This window comes from Mesocricetus auratus, unplaced genomic scaffold, assembly GCF_017639785.1.
Source record: "Mesocricetus auratus isolate SY011 unplaced genomic scaffold, BCM_Maur_2.0 Super-Scaffold_100004, whole genome shotgun sequence".
In the NCBI taxonomy this organism is placed as follows: domain Eukaryota; kingdom Metazoa; phylum Chordata; class Mammalia; order Rodentia; family Cricetidae; genus Mesocricetus; species Mesocricetus auratus.
The window spans coordinates 118,482,745-118,505,400 of record NW_024429189.1 but is presented as its reverse complement, the minus strand read 5'-3'; the positions used below and the strand labels follow the sequence as shown (position 1 = coordinate 118,505,400).

The following is a 22,656-nucleotide window of genomic DNA, read 5'->3' as shown; positions in this document are numbered from 1 at the left end:
GGCAGGAGATACTAGGTGGAGGTGACGATGGAGCGGTGCCAGGCCTGGTGCTACCTACTCCAGCCCTCTGAGGCGTGGCTCTCTTTCAGGACCTGAATCACTCGGCTCATACCCCAAGCCAGGAGCTTCCCAGGACAGTCTTTTTTTTTTTGTTTTGTTTTGTTTTTTTTTTTGGTTTTACGAGACAGGGTTTCTCTGTATTGTTTTGGAGGCTGTCGGACCAGCCCAGCCTCGAATCACAGAGATCCACCTGCCTCTGCCTCCTGAGTGCTGGGATTAAAGGCATGCACCACCACCGCCCGGCTGGGACAGTTTTTTGGGCCACATGGCCATTGCCTGTATATATTCCTGCGGTCCTCGACCCAGCAGAACTCCATGGAAGGCAGGGGATTCGGGCTAGACAAAGCCAGGTGTTCTGTGGAGCAGCCTGTTTGTTTTTTTGAGATTCAGTTTATCTGTCTACTGAGCTCAGTGACATCATGCATTGCTGGCACTCCTGGAAGGAGTTGTAAGCCTGGGGTTTGGACATCTGGACCAATAACTAAACAAACCAAGAAAGCAAGCAAGCAAAAAACCCATGGCAGGGGCTGAAGAGATGGCTCAGAGGTTAAGAGCACTTGCTGCTCTTTCAGAGAATGTGGGTTCAGTTCCCAGCACACACTGGGGCTTACAGTCTTCTGTAACTCCAGTTCCAGGGCATCTGGTACCCTCTTCTGGCCTCTTACAGGCATTACATGGACCTGGTACAAATGTATACATACAGGCAAACCTCTCATATACACACAATAAAAATAAATTCACCTTAAAAAACAACAGGGCATTTCATTAGTCTTTGACTCATGGGCAACTTCCTTTGTCTTGACAGGTGTCTGGAAGGGCAGGAAGAAAGGAGAAGTTGCCTCAGGGCCATGGATGTGGGGAGAGGTCCCAACCCTTCACTGTCTGGGACAGGATGCCACTGACAAGAACAGGGATCTGTTTCCACGGCAGTGGGATGGGCGTGGGTGGCAGAAGGCCATCCTCATCCCAGGACTCAGACATCTCCCATCTCGTCTTAGAACCTGAGAGGCAGGATGTGCCCGGTGTTGGGGAGCTGGTCCTGGGGAGAAGCCCAGGCTTCTTACCACAATACTTTCCTCCCTTCACTTTCTGTGTACCTTCAACTAGCTCCTATGGATCTAGGATACAATCCAAAGTCCGCCCCCTCCCATCTCAATACTCCTGCCTTCTGGGCATAGGGGCACATACCTTTAATCCCAGCACTCTGGAGGCAGAGGGAGAAGCAGAGATGCTTGAATCCTTGCGAGTTTAAGATCAGCCTGATCTAATAGGAAGTTCCAGACCAGCCAGGACTGTACAGTTAGACCATCTTAAGAAACAGAGAACAAACAAGACTACTGCTTTCCAATCCCTCTCTGCTCATCAATTCCAGCTTCTAAAAGAGGATATTTCTTTCTTGTCAAGAGCTTTAGAGAAATGTTGTGGGTTTTGGTTGGTTGGTTGTTTTTGAGACAGGGTCTCTCTATGTAGTCATGGATGTCCTGAAACTCTGCGTTTTGTTGATTTTTTTAATTTTTAATTTTAAAGACAGGGTCTCTCTTCATAGTCCTGGCTGTCCTGGAACTCATTTTGTAGTTTAGGTTGGCTTCTAATTCACAGAGATACATCTGTCTCTGCCTCCCAAATGCTGGGATTAAAGGTATTTGTTACTATGTCTGGTTTATACTTTTATTTTGTTTTTTTAAATATTTTGTTTATTTATTGTACAATCTTCTGCATGCCAGCAGATGACGCCAGATCTCATTCAAGGTGGTTGTGAGCCACCATGTGGTTGCTGGGAATCGAACTCAGGTCCTCTGGAAGAACAGTCAGTGCTCTTAACCGCTGAGCCATTTCTCCGGCTCCCTATGTCTGGTTTAAACAAAATTAAAATTACATTTATATTTCCATTTCAGGCAGGGCAGTGAGACATGCCATGTGGAGGTCAGAGAACAACTTGCAGGAGCTGGTTCTCTCTGTTGACCACGTGGGTCCTGGGGATGGAACTCAGGTCATCCGGATGGTGGTGAGCACCTTTACCAGCCGCAGAGCCATCCCGCTGGCCCCACCTCACTGCAGGGCTTTCACCTTCACCGCCCCCTCCTCCTGGAAGGCTCTTTGCTTAGAGCTTAGCATGGCTGGCTCCAGGGCACCTGCCATTTAAGGCACCTCTCCAAACCTACCTCCTCCAAGGGGCCTGGCTAACCCCTAAGAATAGCAGTTATTTCCTGCATTATTTACTTCCATAGTAAACCGCTTCCATCATGGCCCCTTTCCTGCAATTGCAGTGACTGACAGCTGGTTTTCTTGAAGGCCATTCACCTCACCCATTGAGGAATTTCAGGAGAGTGGGGCCTTGAGAAGCCAATGATCATGTTCCCACCAATGTTTGCCGAATGAATGGAACATCAAAACAAAACAAAACAGTAAAGCTCATTTCCCACCTTTAATACTTTGTGACTCCTTGAAGAAGAGGACATTTATTGGGCACTTTACATAGCAGATATCCTCACATCTAGTATCGTCTTGAGTATTTTCATACATGCCACACTGTCAATCCCGCAGATGACAAAGTTGGGGTCACCCAGCAAAGGTGGAAACTGTTGGGCAGAACCTGAGAGCATGGAGCATGCTACTGCAAGTCCCAACTGCATTCAACTCCAAGTCTGTCTGACTGCACAAGGGTCACCAGACATACCAGACCTCAGTCCAGGGTTGACAATTGGGTATTTAGGGTCTGAAAAGCGACAAAGACCTAGACTAGTGGAGAGGGGGTCTGACTTAGCGACTATTCAAGTGGGTTCAGATAAGGACCCCCCCAACTCAGTGTTCATGAGCACTGCCAAGCAGAACACTTTGGCTCTCAGAAAGGGAGCCAGCTGGAGGAACGCCTGCATACTGGGAAAATCAGGCAGAAGCTCCAGAACCTCAGGGATGGTCATCTTTTGCTAGAACGTCTCCTCCTCAGAGTCCCAGTAAAATCCAAGCCATCTTGAAGCTCACTATGCCATGGAAACTGTCCTTGAACTCAATCTGTCTCCTTTACCACCTCAGCCAGCTCCCAGGGGCTACCTCTTTAAAGTGGGTATGTCGGCACAGATCCAAAAAAGAGATCCTGGGAAGAGGAAGAGGAAAAGTGAGTGTGGAGTTGTTAGTGTATATAAAGTAACATGGAAATGTAAATTATCTAAAAATAATCGATGTGACATGCAGAGAGGTTGGAACTTGGAAGACCCCTCAGGTTCTTCCAGCATCTATTGGCACCTACTGTGTGCCAGCTGCTGTGCCAGGGCCGGGGAATTCAGGGATGAGTCAGATAGGGCCCTGAGCATCTGAGCCCTCCGATTGGAGAGGAGGGATGAGTGAGCTGTAGCTCCCACCTGAGAGAGGAAGGTCTGTCTGGGTGTGAAATGGTAACAGGTACCAGCCAGAACTAAGTGGAAATTCACTCCCCACTCCTTCCTCATGACCTTGAGCAGACCAGGCCCAACTCTCCAAACCCCAGAACCTTCTTGAAAATGGAGGTGCATTTACAGCTGCCAGGGCCTGGCATCCAATAGTACCTACTACCCGGGTATGGGTATCTAGTAGTTCTTAGGTTAAAAAAAATGATATGATCCTGTTCCAGGATTCAACTCTTGAGTGATGATATGCCTGTAAGAGTGGCCTGGGTACATGGGGGTAACCCCCTAGGGGACAGCAGAAAGGATAGTGCGGTAATTTCTTATGCCCTAATAAGAAAGGAAGGCAGAAAGCCTAGAGAATTGGCCTAAACCTTTATTTATGCTTGTAATTTCATGGGGGAGGGAAGAAGTTCTACAATGGTCAGATCTGCTCAGGTGTGTGTGTGTGGTGGGGGGATGTGAAGTCACTTAAGTTTATTCATCAAGGGATTCTAGGCCAAGGTGCACCCGCGAAGGTCAGGCTTCCCTGCACGGGTTTGGGTGTGTCAAGGTCTTCAGAGGCGCAGTGAGGTTGGCACTAGTGAGGCCACAGGACAAGGTGACTTCTGTAGGGCCCGGGGCTGCCCACCCCCACCTCCATTAAAGCAAGGGCGGCCAATCTTTGGGTAATTCAGATGAGGCGGAAAGAGAGGAAGTTTGGGGTGGCGGCTTGGGGTTCTCCAGCGGGAACACTCCGGTACTGGCACACGGCTGACACTGACACCAGAGAGGTCAGGCCAATTCCGGAAGGGAGAGAGGGAGGGAGAAGAGCCAGCCCCATACCGCCGGGATTGGGCTACCTCGGTTAGGACGACCCGACCCAGGAGGCCGGGGACGCGGGTAGCTGGGCTAGGGTCTGTGCCCTACTCCCCGCGGGACAGCTAGCCCGTCCCGGCAGAGCGCGGCCTTCTAGGCTGTGGGCCGGGGCAGCCAGATGGAACCCAGTCCCTAGCTGGGTACTGCGCGCCTGCGGCTGCTGCCCTCCCGGCCGCTGCGGGTGCGGCGGCCCCCGCGCCCCCAGGGGCCGAGCCGGGTGGGGCTGGGCTGGGCGCGCGGGCGCGGGAGGGAGGGGGGCGGGCGGCGGCGCAGGCTGCGCCGCTCTAACAGGTGGGATCCCGCGGCGTGGTGGAGGCGGGCGCGGGAGGAGAAGGAGGAGGAGGAGGAGGAGGAGGAGGAAGAGCAGCGGCAGCGGGAGCCCGAGCCGGAGCCGGAGCAGGAGCAGGATGAGCCGCGCAAACTGACAGCCACCGCTGCCGCCCGCGCCCAGGCTCGGTCTCGCTCCCCGCGCCCGGGGCCGCTCCCCGCCTCCCGCCTCCCTGGCCGCCCGCGGGGCGGCCCGCCCCCTCTGCACCTCCGGGCCCGGAGCTGCCTCCATCGCTTCTGCATCCCGGCCGGGGGGAGGAGGAGGCGGAGCAGGAGGCGAGCCGGAGCCGCCGCCGCCAACGCCGCCGCCGCCGCCGCCCGAGCAGGACAGAGCGCGCCGCAGCCCCGCGCGTCCGGCCGCCGCCCGCGCCCATCCAGCAGCCGCGCCGAAGCCACACCGCGGGACAGCCCGGGCTGCGGCGCGCCCCTGCCCAGCCCGGCTCGGCCCAGCCCAGTCCCAGCACCGGGCGGCCCGGTGGCCGGCCCGCCCCCGAGGGCGCCGGGCGCAGCGAGAGGATGCCGAAGCCGACGTTGCTGCTGCGCGGGGGCTGGGAGCGCGAGCGCAGCCCCGGGGACTCGGAGCTGGGCCGCCAGTTCCGGGACTGGTGCCTGCGCACCTACGGCGACTCGGCCAAAACCAAGACAGTGACACGCAGCAAATACCAGCGGATCGCCGAGGTCCTGCAGGGCGGCGGCGGGACCGGCGCGGGCAGCGGCCCGGCGGCCGGCGAGAAAGGCAAGTTCCAGTTCTGGGTGCGCTCCAAGGGCTTCCGCCTGGGCAGCGGCCGGGAACCCAAGATGGGCCAAGTGGTGTATGTACCGGTCAAGACGGGCTCGGTGAGTGCGCGCGCGGCGGCCGCGGGCCAGTCCCGCGGCAGGGCTCAGGGCGGGCGGGGGCGGGGTGGGGGTGTGGATGTGTGTCCGAATGGTGTGCTCTTGGGGTTGTCGGTGTATTTAGCCCACCCGGGGAGCGCGCGTCCCTGATCACCAGCCCTTTCTGGCCCGCCTGGGCAGCGCTCCGGGTTTGGGGTGTCCCTGCCCCCCTCTGCGCTGCTACCCGGGCCGTGGCCGTGACGGGCGGGCTGTCCCGGGCTGTTCACCCCAGCGTGTTCTGTCCTCCCGTCCCCTCCCCCCACCCCCACCCCCGCCAGCAGGCGGCTGCTTCAGAGCTCCAGCTTCCCCCCTCCCGCCCGGGGGCCGCCTGTCCCGGGCGCCTCGCGCTCCCGCCCCCGGGCCGGCTGGGCGGTGTGTGCGTGTGGTGTGGTGTGTGTGGTGTGGTGTGTGTGTGTGTGTGTGTGTGTGTAAGGTGGTGCTGCGGGGGTGGCGAGGCAGGGGCAGCGGCGGGACGGGTAGTCCGCTGGGCCTCCACGCACTAGGGGAGGGGGCCAGCTCTGGCACTGTCGCCCCGACCCCACCCGGCGCTGGCCCGGGGAGGGGCAGCCGGAGCCGCAGCCTGGCGCAGGAGCAGCCTCCCAAGGGTGGGTGGGGCGTCCCTGCCGCCCCCCGGGCCCCGCGCTCCCCCCACCATGGGACAGGGGCGGCATGACCTATCCATCCCCTCCCCTCCCCCGTCCCTCGGGCCGGCCGGGGTGGCGCTGGGGAGGGGGCGGGTAACCGCAGCCCCGGGGAAGAAGGAGGCCGGTGGCCGGGCGGGGGCGTCCCCTTCGGCCCGGGGCGCCCTGGAGAGGGCGTGCGGCTTGGGCCCCGCGGCTCCCCCCGCCGGGACCTCATTGTTCTGCAGAGGGTGGGGGCCGTGGGGGGGCGGCTGCTCTCGGGGAGCTGCTGAGCTTTGAACTTTCCGTCGCCCAGACCTTGGGGTAGTCTGTTCTGTCCCCGGCCCGGGCCGGCCGGGCCAGTCTAGCTTTCCTCCCCGCCGCCCCTCCCTGGCCTCGCCCGGCCGGAGCGCTAGAGCCCGGCCGCCCCGCGCCGGCCTCCCTCCTCCCTGCTCCCCCGCTCCCCCCTCCGCGCTCCTCCCCCGTCCGGCGCGCCCGCCCCGCGCTCAGCCCTGTCCCCGGCCGGAGCGGGCTCTTCACACACAATTGATTCGGTCGTTACGAAAAGTGCACTTGTCCCCTCCCCCTTCCCCTCCGGCGGCCGCCCGGGCCGGGCCCGTGGGGTGAGGGGACCGCCTGGGAGGGAGGCGGGAGGCAGGGAGCGAAGCCGGAGGCGCCTCCCGCCCCCCCCCCAGCGCCCAGGGGACGGGGCTGCAGGCCGCGGGGAGTGGGAGCCGCGAGCGCGGAGGGCGGGCGGCCCATCTGCGAGGAGCGCTGATAACCGCGCCGCTGCCGCCGAGGCCGCCAGCAGCCCATCTGCGCCGCTGCCGCCTCCGGCCGGACGGGGAACAGGGGGCAGGGCCGACGGGCGCGCCCACCGGCTTCCCGGAGCGGGAGACTGGGCCGTGTCCCTGCGGCGCGGGTCACAGAGCCCTCAGCGTAAATGGGCACTTGCCCCCAAGCCCAGGGAGTCTGGGTCATTGTCCCCTGCTCTGATGGGCCAAGGATCCTCCCACAGCCAAATCACTGTCCAATTGCCCTTACCGGGCAGGTGAGCTGTCACCTCCCACAAGCACGCTAGGTCTGCTCTTCCCACCCTGCCAGTTTGGGACTTACACTTGGTTCTTCCCATCCTGAACAAGCCCTCCCTTCCCCAGGTGGTTTTTCCCAGGACAGCCATCCATCCACTAGACGGTTAGTTAGACCCTTGCCTTCAACCTCCAGGGCTTCCTAGGTCAATCCCCACCTCATCTTTCTCCTGGCCACCCTTTCCAGAAGCCCAGAGTCTTGCCCCAACTCCTTTTTAGGTGAGATCCCCAGTCCACCCACTATTGGAGTTCAGGGGCGATGTTCCCACACCTGGCAGCTGGTTTACTGGCTCTCTGTGGTCACCCGCTCCCCTAGGGAGTGGGAATCATGAGGCCGTTTGTCCAACCCTTTATTCTACACAGCTGTCACGGCAGAGCACCCTTTCCCATCCACTAGCAGAGGCTGGTGCTAGGCTTGGGCTCATGTCCCGCCTGACCTAGCCTAGCTGGCTAGCTGCCTCAGCTCTTTCCTGAAGCCCACTCTGTCCCTCTTGCCTGCCTTTTACAGCAGGGACCTGACAAGCCTCCACCCTGGCTCTCAACCAATAATAAACCTTCCCCCAGGGGACCACCTGCCTGGGAGGCAGAGAAACAGGACCCAGACCTCCCTGCCCAGGCTGCCAAGGAGGATGACAAACACAGGAGGCATGCCCTCCTGTGACAGCCCGCCCCTCCAGCTCCCCCATGCCTGCTTGTGTGGCTTGCTTGTCCCCAGAGAACCTGTTAGTTACCTGCCACATGCCTAGCCAACCAGAGCCAGCCACCGGAGATGTCCAGAGTACTGCCACCCCATCTCCAAGTATCTTCCTACGGTGCCGTTATCATTTTCCATTTCCATTTTCCTTTTCCCTGATCTAAGGAGCAAACCCTGCTGTGAATTCTGAGCCATCATGGCCTCTTCCTAGGAGGGACTGAATGGGACCTTTTTTGAAAGATGTAAAGGTCATCCCACTGCCTTTACTGATCCACACACATACATGCGCATACATACATGTGCAGACATGCACATAGACATTAAAATTGTCATTGCTTCTGTGTCAGTGAGGAAGATTCTTTAGTTTGTCTTGGGTGGGTTCCTGTGAAGGTCATTGGGCCGTAAACCTTTGCCTATGACATTTATTTGGTGTCTCCAGGCCTTGGGGGTAGGCCCTGGGTCATTGAGATGAGCACTAGGCATTTGGAGTGGATGAGTGACTTTTCCTGGGACATCGGCTAGCAAGGAAGACAGGTGTGGCTGTCAAAGTGATAAAGTCTGCAGAGACTGGGGGGTGGGGGAGGTAGGATATGTCAGGGCTTCGAGGAGCCAGAGAAGCCCACGAGTGGCTTCAGTGACCCGGGAGTGACCATCGTGGGCGTCCTCTCTATTCTCTTCCTCCCACTACAGTTCTATGAAGAGCTGTGGTCAAGGCTCTTTCCCAGTTCCCATGCCGGCCTCAGGTCGATGATCTGACACTTGTCCTGTCCCATCTGGCCCTGAGCTTTTCTGGGTGTGTGTGTGTGTGTGACAAAGGCTTAATCTGTCCGGACGGGCCAGGGCAGAGAGGAGGGCGCCGGGAATTACACTCAGCAGGGCCTCCTGCAGCTGGGGCCCACATGGGGGTGGGGCTTGGCGGGGGAGGGAAGCCTAGCTTAGGGGAGGCAGGCCGGTCTCAGTGTGCAGGTTGTCACAGGAAGTCAAAGGTGCAGGCAGAAGACCGAGAGAGGGCGGAGTCCTTCACTGGAGCTCAGGGGATAAGATCTTTTATGATAAGAGGCAGCCAGGGCCTGTGTCTGGGCAAAGCCTAGCTGGACTTTTTATTTCTTGCTTGTGGCCTGCTTTGGCCACATTGGGTATATCTAAGCAGGGGAAGTGAGCCCCTGGAGGGAAGACCATCTGATTCTGTTCTAGCCACTAAGTGAATCCACTCCTTTCCTTTTCCCCTGGCCTCTGAGTGGGGCTGTCCCTGGGACCTGGGAGCACCACAGACCAGGTTAGGGCAGGACCCTGAGCCAGTTGCTAATTCCTACGTCAAGAGAACCCCACGGCTCTTTGGAGAGAAATGGTCTCAGAAACAGTACCATCTTCCAGTACACAAGCTGGGGCCCGATTGGTGGAGGCAGCTCCATTGGTGGAGAGCTAGGGCTGGGGCATAGGTCTCTGAGTGCCTTCACGGTCTCTCCTGGGCCCGGCGCATGGCTCAGGATCCCACAGTGAGAGCCATATTCCTCCAGGGCCCCCTGTGTGATTGTCCAATGCCACTGTCAACATGAGCCAGACCCCAGGTGTTGCGCTGGCCAAATTGACTAATGGTGGTCTTTTCCCAGTTTGCAGATGCCGTTCATTTAGTGGAAAGCGGTTTCACAGTCTGAAGTCTTCCTCCCCAGAGCTTTTGTGTAAACCTTTGGCACCTGCGGCCACTGGTCTGGGCGGGAAAGGGCCTCTGGTGCTGCAGTGTAACACTGTAACAGGCTTTGACTGAGTAACAAGCTTCAGCCAGTACCAACCTCAGTATTAGCGTTGGTTTTCTTCCTCCACCAATGTGTCGATGTGTCGGTGTTGGTTTTCTTCAAACTGTCACAACACCTATCTACCCTCCCTCTCCTTTTTCTTCCTCCTTTTTAAATTTTTTTTTTTAATTTTAGATAGGGTCTCATTGTGTAGTCCCTGGCTAGCTTGTGTAGACCCCACTGGTCTCAAAACTCGTAGAGATCTGCCTGCCGGCTTTTGCCTCTCAAGTGCTGGGATTCAAGGCCAGCACTCGTGTATGCCTGTCACTGGCCTGAAATGCCACTTTAGCATGTGGAAATTTCATGTAGAGGCCAACACTGCTATTATCATTACCTTTCAGATAGGTAAACTGAGGCTTAGGGAATGTAAAAAATTCTCCACACTATGGAGTGGGCAGGCCTTGAGGTTGGCTACTGCCTCATGCATGTTTCTGCTCTGACTCTGAGGTATACTAAAACCTAATTCAATTTGGATGTCTAAGCCCTTTGCGATAGAGTTTCAGTCCCTCGCTTTTCAGACTGAATTTGTTTAGAAGGATCCCCTGGTCAAGATGTCTGGAACTGTAGATTGGTGCCATGTAAGATGTCTGGGGCTCTCCTAGTGCACAACAGGGTAGGTGGGCATGGGGGAGGAAGGCCTCTATTGTCCTGGATCCCAAAGTACTTTGGGGAGAGAGTTGACAGTGGTGTCTGGTCCAGGCCCCATTGAGATTTCTCAGGAGTGGCAGAAGGAAGGAAGGAAGCCTTTTCATTAATTAGGCCTCCATAATTTGGGTAACAGGATCCTGGAGCCTTGGGGAGGCATTTTAGAGCTGAGTGTCGTTTGGATACTGAGTGTCAGGCCATCACTTTCTGAGGCCTCCTCTCTGGCTCTGGGTCACTCCGCTGGGGTGGGGACAGCATGTACTCTTCTTCTTTCACTAAGTAGCCTTTGTGACCCAGATGGGCTGCCTTCCTGTCTAGAAGGCCAGACTCTGAAAATGCTACTGGGATCACTGGTGGGTGGGTGAGAGAGAGTTGGAGCGGGGAAGCCTGTGGCTAGGGCTCTCCGGGGACAAAGGTTGATGGTGTCAGACAAGCCTTGGTTTCTCTAAGCCAGCTCTTACCTTAGAGGTTGTACCACTGATGATGGAGTCTACACGAGTGTGAGAACATGGGGTGAAACACATGTGCACAGTGTATGTGCAGAGAGTACATGCATGTCAGCCGTGTAGGGATGGCCATCAGAGTGTTGGCTGAGAATGGCGGTGGGAATGTGTGCCTGGGCACCGGTGTGTCGGGTGGAGGGAGGCAGCTCGCTGGTGAATGCATGTGGTTGCTGGCATCTGTGTTGGCAGACGTGGGAGCACCTGGGTGCTGTGCTGGCAGACCGTGGTGTGACTGTGTGTTAGGCTCTGGTAGAAAGTCCTGGCTGGCTGGCTGGCTGGTGTGCTACTCATGGGGTGTTCTTCATCACAACTAGGCTAGCCCAAGTGGCCACCGTGACTCCGGTGTCCCTCTTGGCCAGCTAAAGCCAAGTTAGAGAAAGTGATTGGAAGATGGGGCCTTCAATCCCCATGCTGGAAATTCAAACATTTCCTTGACAGCCTCTCTGATGCCCAGGCCCAAAGTCAAGTCCTTAGGGCAGGTTGGATCCTTCTGGGAGAGGAGGTTCTGAGCTTGAAGTGAGGCCAGGCCCCATGGACAGGACCTCACCTCGACTTTGGTGGCAGGTAGCCTGCCTGGCATCTTCAAGCCTGTTTCCTTGCCTGGAAAACAGTCAAGGGATGCTGAACCTGGACCACCTGGAGAAGGCACTGTTGTCCTTGAGGATGGTGGTTAAGGAGTGTGTTCAAGGTCACCCTGCTAGTGTAAAAACCAGGTCTGGCCCTTGAGTGCCAGAGCAGGCAAAGGGGTGGGAGGAAGCTGGGTGGCAGCCTGCTGTGGCTGCGGGCATGTTAAAGACTACTCTTAGATACGGGGTGGGACTTGGGCAGGGGCTTTCCAGCCACAGGGCCATGGGTTTGCATCCCTGTTCTAGCCTCTCTTACGGGACTGCGGTGAAGTTCGCATCCCAAGGCACACAGAGCCACAGACAGCAAGTGTTAGGAAAAGTTAGCTGCTGCGTGTGCTTGCTGAGTTGTGCTCTTCTCATCTCACAAACAGATGGTAATGAAAACTGTCTTGGACATTGAATGGGACCCAGACCAGTCCCTGGGACTCAGTGGGCAGCTGCAAGGATTTGGTCCCTTGAGATTGTGCCTGAGGCGTCTCTGCTGCTTGTGTCATCACTGGGGAACTTGGTGGGAACTGAGTACACCTCAGTACCCTGTACTCCTTTTCTGCTAGGAAGGCTGGGGGGAAGGGGGCTTATCACAGCCTGGCGGGCCCTGTTGCTCGCCCTACCCACCACCTGCTAATCCATTAGGCCAGGGTCTGAGCAAGTCTCCCAGTTACCCAGGCCCCTACCCTGTGCCAATTAATTAATGTTCCCCCCAGAATGTGGGACTAGAGAGGTCAGAAGCCCTTTCTGGGTTCCCCAGTAAGCTGGGCTCAGGCGCCAGACCTCTGTCTGGCCTCTGCACTCCAGGAGGGGTGGCAGCAGAGTGTCCTCAGCCTCCGCCCACCCCAGGCTCACAGAGCCCTTGCCTGAGGGCCATTCTGAGGCTTCCCAGACCTCCATCAGCCCTTCCACCTGCTGGCCCAGCCTGGGGAGGCAGATGCCACCCTCCCTCCCTCCCCCTTCCCTCTCCCCTCCTCCTGGTCCTGATCAGCTGCAGCTGCAGGCCTGGCCTGGGCAACTCCAGGGGGTGGGGAGACTGGAGGGAAGGAAGCTGCTTGGTTCTGGAGGACAAGGCCACCAGCTCCTCAGTCTCCATTCCTCTTGGCCACCCTGGGACATGTAACTCCTATGATACAGATGGGAAAAGTGAGGCAGCGCAGAAGGAGCTCACTGGAGGTCTAGCAGAGTCCCAGGACTGAGCAAACATCTGGTTATAAAAGCCAAGCCCCTGCCCCCTTCTTGCTGTCAAGCCCTCCTCCACATGAGTCCCTCCATCCTGCCTTCTGGGCCACATCTAGTGTTTTACCTCCTCCCCTTATCTTTGTCTCCTTCCCAAGCCAGCTCATTTGAAAACCCTGATTTTGTCATCAACATCTCAAGCCTCACCACATGTGTGCCTCCTTCCACTGGCACCAGCCCTGGCCAGCCTGGAGGGGCGTCAGCTTCCTACTGGCTCCCAAATCCACTTTGACCAGAGAATCCCTTCTTCATCCAGACAGCCAGAGGAGACTTTTCAGAAAGCAAGGCAGGTTCTGTCCTTCTGCCCAGAGCCCCCCAGGACTTTGCCTGATTCCTGATGTAGTGGCACACACCTGTCATGTGACCCTCAGCGCTCAGGTAGAGGACAGCTTGAACACAGCTGGGGCAATACAGTGAGACTCAGCTCAGAAACATCGCAAGATCCCACCTCGCTTGAAGCAAGGGTGGAAGACACAGAGCCCCGTGAGCTCCAGCCAACTGCCTGCTGCCCTTGTGCCTGCTGCCTGTGCAACCTTCTACTCTGCCTCATCCATCTGGCCACACCCTACGGACTTCTGCTATTTTGCAAGTGCAGTAGGTCCCAGGGCCCTTACACTGGCTTACCCCACCATCTCCCTTTACCCCAGTTTCCTCTGTGGCTGCCTGGCTCTGTCCCCTTGAAATCTTTGCTAAATTTCACCTCTTGAGAGAGAGAATCTACCTGAGGTCTCTTGGATGCTGTCCCTATCTCTCTGCCTTTCCTGTCACCCTTACACGACTTGGTAGACAGCACTGCTTCAGTGTTCTCCCTCAAGGCGGCAGCTTCAGCAGGGCTCTGCCTGTTCGGTTTACTTTACAACCAAGAGGCCTGGAATAGCCCCTGCCTCTCCGGGTTCCCTGCAGGGAAGGGTTACACAGGTGCATCCCTCTGGGTGGGACCCTGGGAACTCTCTGTTCAGTCCCAGAGCCACAAGCACAGACACAGTCTTCAACCCATGGCTGCCTGGAAAGTCCTCAGAGAACTGACCTTTTGACCTGAGCCTTAGGGTGCCCAGAGCATCTTTTAGTGGGGGTAGAAACGAAGAGGATGTAACTGAAGCAAGGTAGATGTGGTTGATGGGGCCTTTGCAGGGCAGCATCTGGAGCAAGGTGGATGCGGTTGATGAGGCCTTTGCAGGGCAGCATCTGGCTGGCTTTCCCATGTCTGGGGAGGGCAACTGATTTAGTCTCCTGAGAACAGAATGACTTCAGAGTCCCGAGGACTGTACTGGGGAACCGGGTGGGGCCAGTGGGAGGAGAAGGATCTGGAAAAGTGCTATTCCTGCAGAGTAGTTGAGCGAGGGTTGAGGTTAGGTTGGTTTAGAAGGAGTCCTGGGGTTATGAGTTATGGGCTCTAGAGAAGGAGAAAGAGGGGGTTCTGTCAGAGAAACAGCTATGGGAGGCTGCAGGCCTGGGGACTCTGCTTATAGGAGATGGGGCAGCAGCTGGGATAGGTGACATGTGGGGATGAGATGGAAAGAGAGGCATCTGGGAAGCCAGGAGATATGTGGAGGCACTGGTTGATCTGGGTGAGGCTGTGGGTGGCCGGAGTGTGTGGGGTGTGGCAAAGGTGGGGGTGGTCCAGGGGTGTGGGGGTAGCAGAGGGTGGGGGTGGCAGGGGTGTGGGGGTGGCAGGGGTGTGGGGGTGGCAGGGGTGTGGGGGTGGCAGGGGTGTGGGGGTGGCAGGGGTGTGGGGGTGGCAAGGGGGTGGGGGTGGCAGGGGTATGGGGGTGGCAGGGGTGTGGTGGGTAGCAGGGGTGTGGGGGTGGCAGGGGTGTGGGGGTGGCTGGGGTGTGGGGGTAGCATGGGTGTGGGGGTGGCAGGGGTGTGGGGGTAGCAGGGGTGTGGGGGTGTCAGGGGTGTGGGGGTGTCAGGGGTATGGTGGGTAGCAGGGGGTAGGGGTGGCAGGGGTGTGGGGGTGGCAGGGGTGTGGGGGTGGCAGGGGTGTGGGGGTGGCAGGGGTGTGGGGGTGGCAGGGGTATGGTGGGTAGCAGGGGTGTGGGGGTGGCAGGGGTGTGGGGGTGGCTGGGGTGTGGGGGTAGCATGGGTGTGGGGGTGGCAGGGGTGTGGTGGGTAGCAGGGGGTAGGGGTGGCAGGGGTGTGGGGGTGGCAGGGGTGTGGGGGTGGCAGGGTGTGGGGGTGGCAGGGTGTGGGGGTGGCAGGAGTATGAGGGGGTGGCAGGGGCGTGGGGGTGGCTGGGGCGTGGGGGTGGCTGGGGTGTGGGAGTGTGTGGGGTGGTCTTAAGCAGAGTCCAGTAAGTAGAATCTAGGAAGTGTCCACAAGCCCTAGGGAGGCTGAGGGAAGCCAACAGGGAATCCTGGTGACTCGGCCTCGTTGACCAGATCAGGAGCTGCCATGTACACAGGGACCCTGGGCTGCCTGAACTTTCCTGCTGAATTGGGGCGTCATCTCCTGCTCCTGGAAGGCCTGAGGCCTCTGCCTGGGTGGATGACTCGGCATTTCTCAGCATCAGAGGACTGAGCAAATGTTCTAGCAGACATGGAGCCTTCCCTCATCAGGCCAGGCCTAATGGGTGTCCGGTGGACAAGAACACATGAGGCCCAGGGCCTCATCTTGGGTCTGTCCATGGCCTGGCTCCTAGCTTCCCCAGTCTTGCACGATCCTCGGCCACCTAGAGAGGTTGTTATGACCCCATTCTGCAGGTTAGCAAAACAAGGCACAGCCTGTGCTGGGCATCCAGCTAGCTAGCCACTAGCAACTTCTATTTCTTCATTCGAAAAATGGGTCTGATGGCAGTTCTTCAGGGTTGATGGGAAAATTAAGGAAGGAATTGAGTTCAATGCATTACATAGTGGGGTTGTGACGAGGTCGGCGCAGACACTCGGTACTCTTGACTATGCTAGAGCACAGAAGACCAGATGGCAACAGGACCAATGGCAGACCTGCCTTTAGAGCCCCATCAGTGACTGTGTGACACTGAGCTTGCCTGTTCTGATCCTGGCTCTTTGTGCTGATAAGCTCTGTGCCTTGTGGCTTGGCGGGATGGTGGCATGAAACTCAGTTTGGTAGGTTGGTTAGAGTAGGGGCTGTTGCTCCATCTCAGGCACCTGGGGGAGGAGGAAGCTTCTTCAAAGAGCTCAGAGTCAGGCCACTGACAGCCTCCAGTGAGATCCCCTTTTGGGGTGCAGGAAGGCTGGATGGGGAAAGTAGCTCCCAGAGCTCGTCAGTGCTCTAGGGACCTGGAGCTTCTTCAAAACTCTGGGTTGAGAGTCCTGGGGGAGTGGGGGATTATGGGTGGTTTTGTTTTGGTGATGATGTTAGAACCTAGCGCCTGTGCATGTTGTACTCTCAAGCCCTTAAGGTTGACACTGAGGCTCTCTGCAAGTATGGGGAGTAGTGAGGAATTGGAGCAGGGGCTGGTCTGAGCAGGGAGCTCTGCCGTTTACTACCTTGCAATCTTGAACACAACCCCTTTCCAACCCCCAGTTTCCTCATTTATCACATGGAACAATGTGACTGGTGGTGTAGCTCAGTGGTTGTGATCTTACTTAGTATGAACAAGTTCCTAGGTTCTATCCCAGCACCATACAATGATTATTCATTTGTATGCATGTGTGCCTGCATGCGTTTATATGCACCCTATGTGTGCAGGTGCCTGTGGGGACCAGAACCCTTCCAAGTTGGAGTTATAGGTGTTTGTGAGCTACGTCACTTGGGTGCTGAGAACTGAACCTAGGTCATCTGCAAAACCAGTAAGTATTCTCCAGCACTGAGCCATCTCTTCAGCCCTAACCACGAAGTGAGTTTAAGGAGTAGAAATAAAATGGAGTAGAAATAGCTCTGAATTCCATTCATCTCCTTGTAGGCTCCGGGCCACTGTCCAGAGCTTCTACCCCAGGGTGCTGGTCCTCAGCACCAGTGAGCTGCTGCCAGAGCTCTGATGGGATGAATGGCCCTTGAGCCACAGGAGCAGCAGCGTTGCCTGCAGACCTCTGAGCTCTGGCCTCCTGATTGAGCTCTCAACCAACACCCACTCAGTGACCTTGAGAAAGTCCCTGCCTCCCTTCAAGCCAGTTTTCCGTTCTGTGAGCCCAGTGGTTTTGCCTGTGTTCGAGCTGTGGGAAGTAGGAAGACTCCCAACAAAGTGCTCAGCCTAGAAATCAAGAGGTGTTTGTTGCTGTACCTGGCCTGTCGTCAACAGCAGCTGCAATGGACTCTGGGATTGAGGGTCAAAGAAGCGGTGGGTCAAGGTGGGAGAGAGTGAAGGGGGAGCAGGTACAAGGACACAGGCATGGCAGGGGGAGGCTTCCAGGAAGAGGACATCAGACTCCAGGATTGACGAGTACCTGGTCCTCAGTCACTGAGTCATTGAAGGTGGCTTTTAGAAGGCAGGAGGAAGAACCCGGCCAGCTTCTTGGAGTCCAGGCTGCCCATTAAGAGCTGTGTGTCCCAGGTGTACAGGCTCACAAATTTAATCCCAGCACTCGAGAGGCAGAGGCAGGCAGATCTCTGAGTGCAAGGCCAGCCTGGTCTACAGAGTGAGTTCCAGGACAGCTGGGGCTACACAGAGAAATCATGTCTGGAAACACCCTTCCCTTCCCCCAAGAAAGAGCTGTGTGTATGTGTTCCCTGAGGTCTGGGGTTCTGAATTCAAATCCTTGTTCCCTTAATGACTGTGAAACCTTTGAGATAACTTCAGGTCTCCATTTCTACATCTGCAAGATGGAAGCATGATGTTAAAGCTCTCTTGGGGTTGTGGGAATGATTAGGGACACTGGGTCAATGCCCCCTGCATACTTGCAGAGTGAAACAATGACAGTGATGGCACAGCCTGTGTTTGTTCTGCATCTGGGAAGTACCAGGTCGTGTGCCAGAGACCTTAGGTGTGCTGGGCCTTGTGTGACTGTCCACCTGCCTTTCCTGTCCCTACACTGCTGATAAAGCGTCAGGCTTGGAGAGCTTAAGTCCTTGTGTCCAGGCTTCACAATTGTAAGAGGCAGGGCAGGGACTGGGAACCATTTGAAGAAGTCTGGTTTGGCTCTCCACAGCACCCATCCTTTTGACAGCTGGACTGAAACCCAAGGGACCCTAGGGGTGCTGTGTAGGCTTGGATAGTGGCTCTTGCAAAGATCGGCAGAGTGGTGTGACTCCATATGGCAAAATGCAGACACGCTGTTATTCCACATCAGCCCAGTGGGAGAACCTGGAGCCAGCTTGGAGGGACGAGGCCCTGTCCTTTACAGTGTCAGGAGATGCAGTTTCAGCCCAGCCACAGTGCTGCTGCAGCTCTGAGAGGAGACCAATATGGTCCAGATGGCATCGGGGCTGAGGGTGGGGAGAGGGTGCCATGGGGTCAGGGAGGGATGGGGGGAAGTTGCCGTGAGCCAGTGATTCTGAAACTGAGGAAGGAGAGGGTCAGGGCCTCTCAGGAGAGCTGGGACCCTGTGGCCAAAGGTGCTTGGACAGGCTTGCTTACAGGGAAAGTGTGTGCGTGGTTTAAAGGAACAGTAACTCAGCAGCAACCCCCAGTGGCCAGCTCCTGCCCCTGTCCCTGCCCCAAGCTCTCCAGTCCTTGCGGGAATAGCCTTGTCTGTCTGCTGGACTCTGGGGCCAGGCTGCCAAGTTTGGATCCTGAGCCCACTATCTACTTGCTGTGTGATGTGGGCAACGTGTCTAACTTCTCTGTTTCAGTTTCTACATCTGAGCAGTGTGGGATAGATTTCAGGCCCTGCTTCAGTGAGAGCAGAGGGCTTCAGGTTGGGGCATGTGGTGGACTCGCGGCTGCCGCTGCCGCCATCACAACACTACCGCCACTGCTGCTGCCGGTGTAACTGCTGTGCGTATTACTGTGCGTGCATGGCTGTTCACACTTCACGTGCAAGTTTACGTGTTCACTGAGGTCCTCTCTCAGTCCCAGAGCCAGTTTTTATGGCCCCAAACTGAAAAAGAGTCAGGAGGAGAAGCCATGGCTTTAGATCTTGCAACAGGCCTCTGTGTAGAGGGGTTCCCTAGTCGCTGGTGGGCCCCAGGACCTCACTGCTTCATCCAAGGCTTATGGCCAGGTCCTCTGCCCTTATACAGGGTGATTTGAGTAATGATGGGTACAGGAGGGGTCAAAGCCAAAGAAAGAGCTGTGGCCAGGCCAGACAGGTGCATGGCTTTCACTGCACCTCCTTAACCTTGCACTTTTTGGAAAACCCATGAAGCTCCAACCCTGGACTCCTGTGAGGGGAGGTGGCACCAGGTTGTTGCGGGGAGCACAGACAATGCCTCAGGTATGATGGAGGGCTGGGGTTGCTCACGGAAGACCTGGCTGTCAGACCCCTACCCTTAGGAGGAATGATGCTGCCTTTTGTGGATCCCAGAACTGTGGAGAACCCCACCACAGTGCTGTTGAGTGGCTGGGCAACTGTAGGGAAATTAGGAACCCATCCCGTCCTCTGTTTCCTCCTCTGTCTAGCAACAGACGTTTATGTGCACAGCTGTCTGATGCAGGCAAGGGCTTCTGGCCCAGGACCTGCCTCATGGCTCTGCATTCAGCAGCAGTTGCAGTTATTTCAAAGAGTGAAGACTAACATGGAAGCCACCAATGAGGAGCACAGGGCTGCTGGGCATGGTGGCCGCGCCCATGAATCCCATATTTGGGAGGAGGGTACAAGGCACTCTTGAGTACATTTCATGGTGTTGCCTTAAAACAAACTCTCAAAACATCCAGTTGCCTTAAAACAAACTCTCAAAACATCCAGTACAGACCTCAGGAGGGCTCGGCCACTCACTCAGCAGCAAGCAGCGGGCCCTGCTCATTCATTCCACCAGAGCATGTGAGTGAGGAGAGCACAGACTTCACCTCCTGCCTCCAAGAACATGGGAGGCTAGAGGCTGGGTGATAGCTCTGCTGAACTCTGGCCGCTTCTGCCAACCATCTCCAGTGCCCACTGGCTGCCCCATTTGGCCTCCTGGACCCTCCCTTTTTGGGGAAGTAGAACTTGGGCGGTGCACGGGATGAAGGGCCTTTTTTAGCACCATGTGGTAGCATCTACTGTCCTTCCTCATCATGTATTCACTTAGCTATTTACAGGGTCCTCCCGGGTTGCAGCATTGAGCCCCATAGGTATAGTTTCTGCCCTGACAGAGTTCCGATACATTGTGGTAAATACAGGCTACATAGTTGTGATGACTGTGTTAATGGCGGTTGGTGCTGATGTGGGGTGACGATGGGGATGATGGTGGTGATGACAATGGAGTGGTGACACGGTAGTTAGGATGCTGGTGCTGACATTAATGGCGATGGTGGTGGTGATGGTGATGTTGCTGGCGGTGATAGTGGTGACGGTGATGGTGATGATGGAGGTGGTAACGTGACGGTGCTGGTGATGAGGTAGTAGTTTTAATGGTGGCGGTGGTGGTTGTGGTGACTGGGGTGATGATGATGATGATGATGGACTGGTGGGTTATAACCCTAACAGTAGTCGTGGTGATAATAACGATGATGGTGGTGATGACAGGATGATAATAGTGTGTCAGCTCACAAGTCAGTGAGTGCTCATAGCGTGCCTGTTCTAAGTGCTTCCTATGGTTTGCACATTGGCTTCTGCACCAATACTGCATGGAGGTCTTATACAAGTTGCCAAGGCCCCTGTGAACCGGATGTGAGCTCAGGCAGGCCGCTTGACCAGCAGCCACTTCAGCCATGGCTGCTTGCCAGTTGAAGCACACAGCCACCTCCTCAGTCTCCACGAGTCCCTTTCTTGCTTCCTGGGACCAGCACCGGCAGAAAGTTCCTGAGCCTGACTTGCCCAAGTAGGGTTTATGCTGGTTTGTCTTCTCCACAGCACCTAGTCTAAGAGAGTAGAGCCATCCTCTGAGGGGCCACTTGAAAGTTGAGGAGTTTCCCTTTCCACAGGCAGCGGCTTCTCAGGAGGGGAATCTCACATCATAACTCAGGAGGCAGGAAAGAGAAGATTCTGTTTTTCACCCACTTCTGGGACCTGGGGTGGGCGTGGCTGGCAGAGGCTAGGGCACACTCTGTCCACCTTGCTGATTACACAGACCCTCTGCAGGGGATGCTGTCCTCAGAAGGGAGGGAGGGACCCAGGTCCTCTGCTCTTTGTGCTTACAAATCCAAGCTGATCCCATGAAGGCGAAAGGAAGGGGCAGGTCTAGAGGCAGAAGGCCAGGACACAAAGGTGGCTTCGATGCTTCCAGGGCGTCCCAAGTCACATCCCATTCCCACTCTGGGCCTCAGTATGCTCACTTGTCCAAGCATTTGCAGAGTGCCTGCTCTGTGCCCAGGCACTGTGCAGTGGAAATGCAAAGGACAGTTGCTAGGGGCTGACAAGATGCCTCATCAGGTAAAGATGCTTGCTGCCCACCCAACAACCCGAGCCTGATCTCTGGGACTCCCGGGGTGTATGGAGAGAAGTGACTCCTGAAAATTGTCCTCTGACCTCCTCATGTGTGCCCCCCAGTGTATACATGATTGTAATAAAAATGAAACGAAAAAGAAAATTCGTGCCATCAGAGACTGTCACAAGGTGGGGCTGACATTGCACAATAAAGAAGGATAGAGTCTGGTTTATCAGGGGCTGGCAAAAGCCAGAGAGGTTAGAGCCAAGGAGATTTTAAAGAGTATCAGGGACGGCTTCTCAAGATGACAGTGGAGCAAGGATCCCTGAAGGATGCTGGGAAAAGTGAGCTGTGTGGGTGTGAGGAAGGGTAAGCGCAAGGGCCCTGAGGCGGAGTCTGTGAGTTTAAGGAAGGGTGGGGAAGCCGTGATCCTTAACTTCTGCTACCTTTGTATTTACACGGTATTTAGAAAAAAAGACTAGCCATTTATTTATTTACTTATTTTTGAGATAGTGTCTCACTATATAGCCTTTGCTGTCCTGGACCTCACTATGTAGACCAGGCTGGCCCCGAACTCACAGACCTGCCTCTGCCTCCCAAGTGCTGGGATTAAAGGTGTGCACCACCACCACCTGGCCAGCCTGCAGTTTTAAACATTGAATGAGCACACCCTGCTGCTAGGACCGAGGCTTCGTGGAGGAGTCTCTGCAAATCCCACTCCACTCTGATCTGTAGGCATCCTGTCCTCATTAAGGTCACTGATGCTCAGAGAAGAATTTGCCTGAGGTCACACTGAAAAACCAAAAAACCTAGAGGTTGATCTTTCGCATGATTCCTTCAAACCACTCTTCTGTTTTGCAAGCTTGTCTTGTTACATGGGTCTCTAAGAGTCCCACGAGGAAGAGGGTGCAAGAAATAAAAGGCCACCTTAGGAGAGATAAACTGAGGCCTAGATTGCTCGAGTGAGTTGCCTATGGTCAGAGTGAGCAGCAGAACAGATGGATATGAAGACCAATGCCTCCTGGCCCCACGAGTTTCATGGAGTGTGGGACCTATTGGGCGCTCATCTGTGGCCATGAGTGTACAGGTTCACTTGGCACATATAAGCCAGCTGCACATGACATCCTCCACCCCCACCACACACAGTAGCAGCCACTCAGATTTGTGGTCCAGAGCAGGTTTTGCAAGGCATGGTCAGACGGGCTGTGGTGATGCTGGTGAAAGGCCAGAACTGGGAAAAAGACAGGCCACGGGCAGTGGGCATGGGGCCAGGCCTGGGAGAAGAGGAAGGAGTGCGTCATGTGACTGTCTGCTTGGCCTGTGTGTCCATCCAAAGAAAGGAGGACTGGGTCTCCAGACTGTTCCACCATCGTGCCCCCAAAGATAGCCGTCCCATCAACCTCTCTGAACGGCAGGATGGCCCCACGAGGGGATATCACAGCAGAGGAAGCTAACGTTCAGAGAGGGACATGCCTGTCTGGGGCAGAGAAGCCAGAACCTGCACAGGCCTTCCTGGTCCCAAGCCCCAGGGGCTGGCAAGCGGGCCTGCATGGGAGGACCCCTAGCTCCCTTGACCCACCTTTCTGACTCTGCAGCCCAATTCAAGATCCAGCCCA

The 22,656-nt window shown here is 56.3% G+C and overlaps 1 protein-coding gene across 2 annotated transcripts in view; it reads left to right on the top strand.

Annotated features, from left to right (window-relative positions):
• The first annotated feature begins 5,116 nt into the window (after nucleotides 1-5,116).
• Nucleotides 5,117-22,656, top strand: part of Nol4l (nucleolar protein 4 like) — a 117,350-nt gene continuing 99,810 nt past the window's right edge. The window contains exon 1 of one of the 2 annotated variants that reach the window (XM_013125242.3): nucleotides 5,117-5,462. In XM_013125242.3, coding sequence (XP_012980696.1) covers nucleotides 5,142-5,462 — 321 coding nt within the window. In that variant the 5' untranslated portion in view covers nucleotides 5,117-5,141. The remainder of the gene's footprint in view (nucleotides 5,463-22,656) is intronic. The other variant, XM_005086072.4, reaches the window with a different exon arrangement.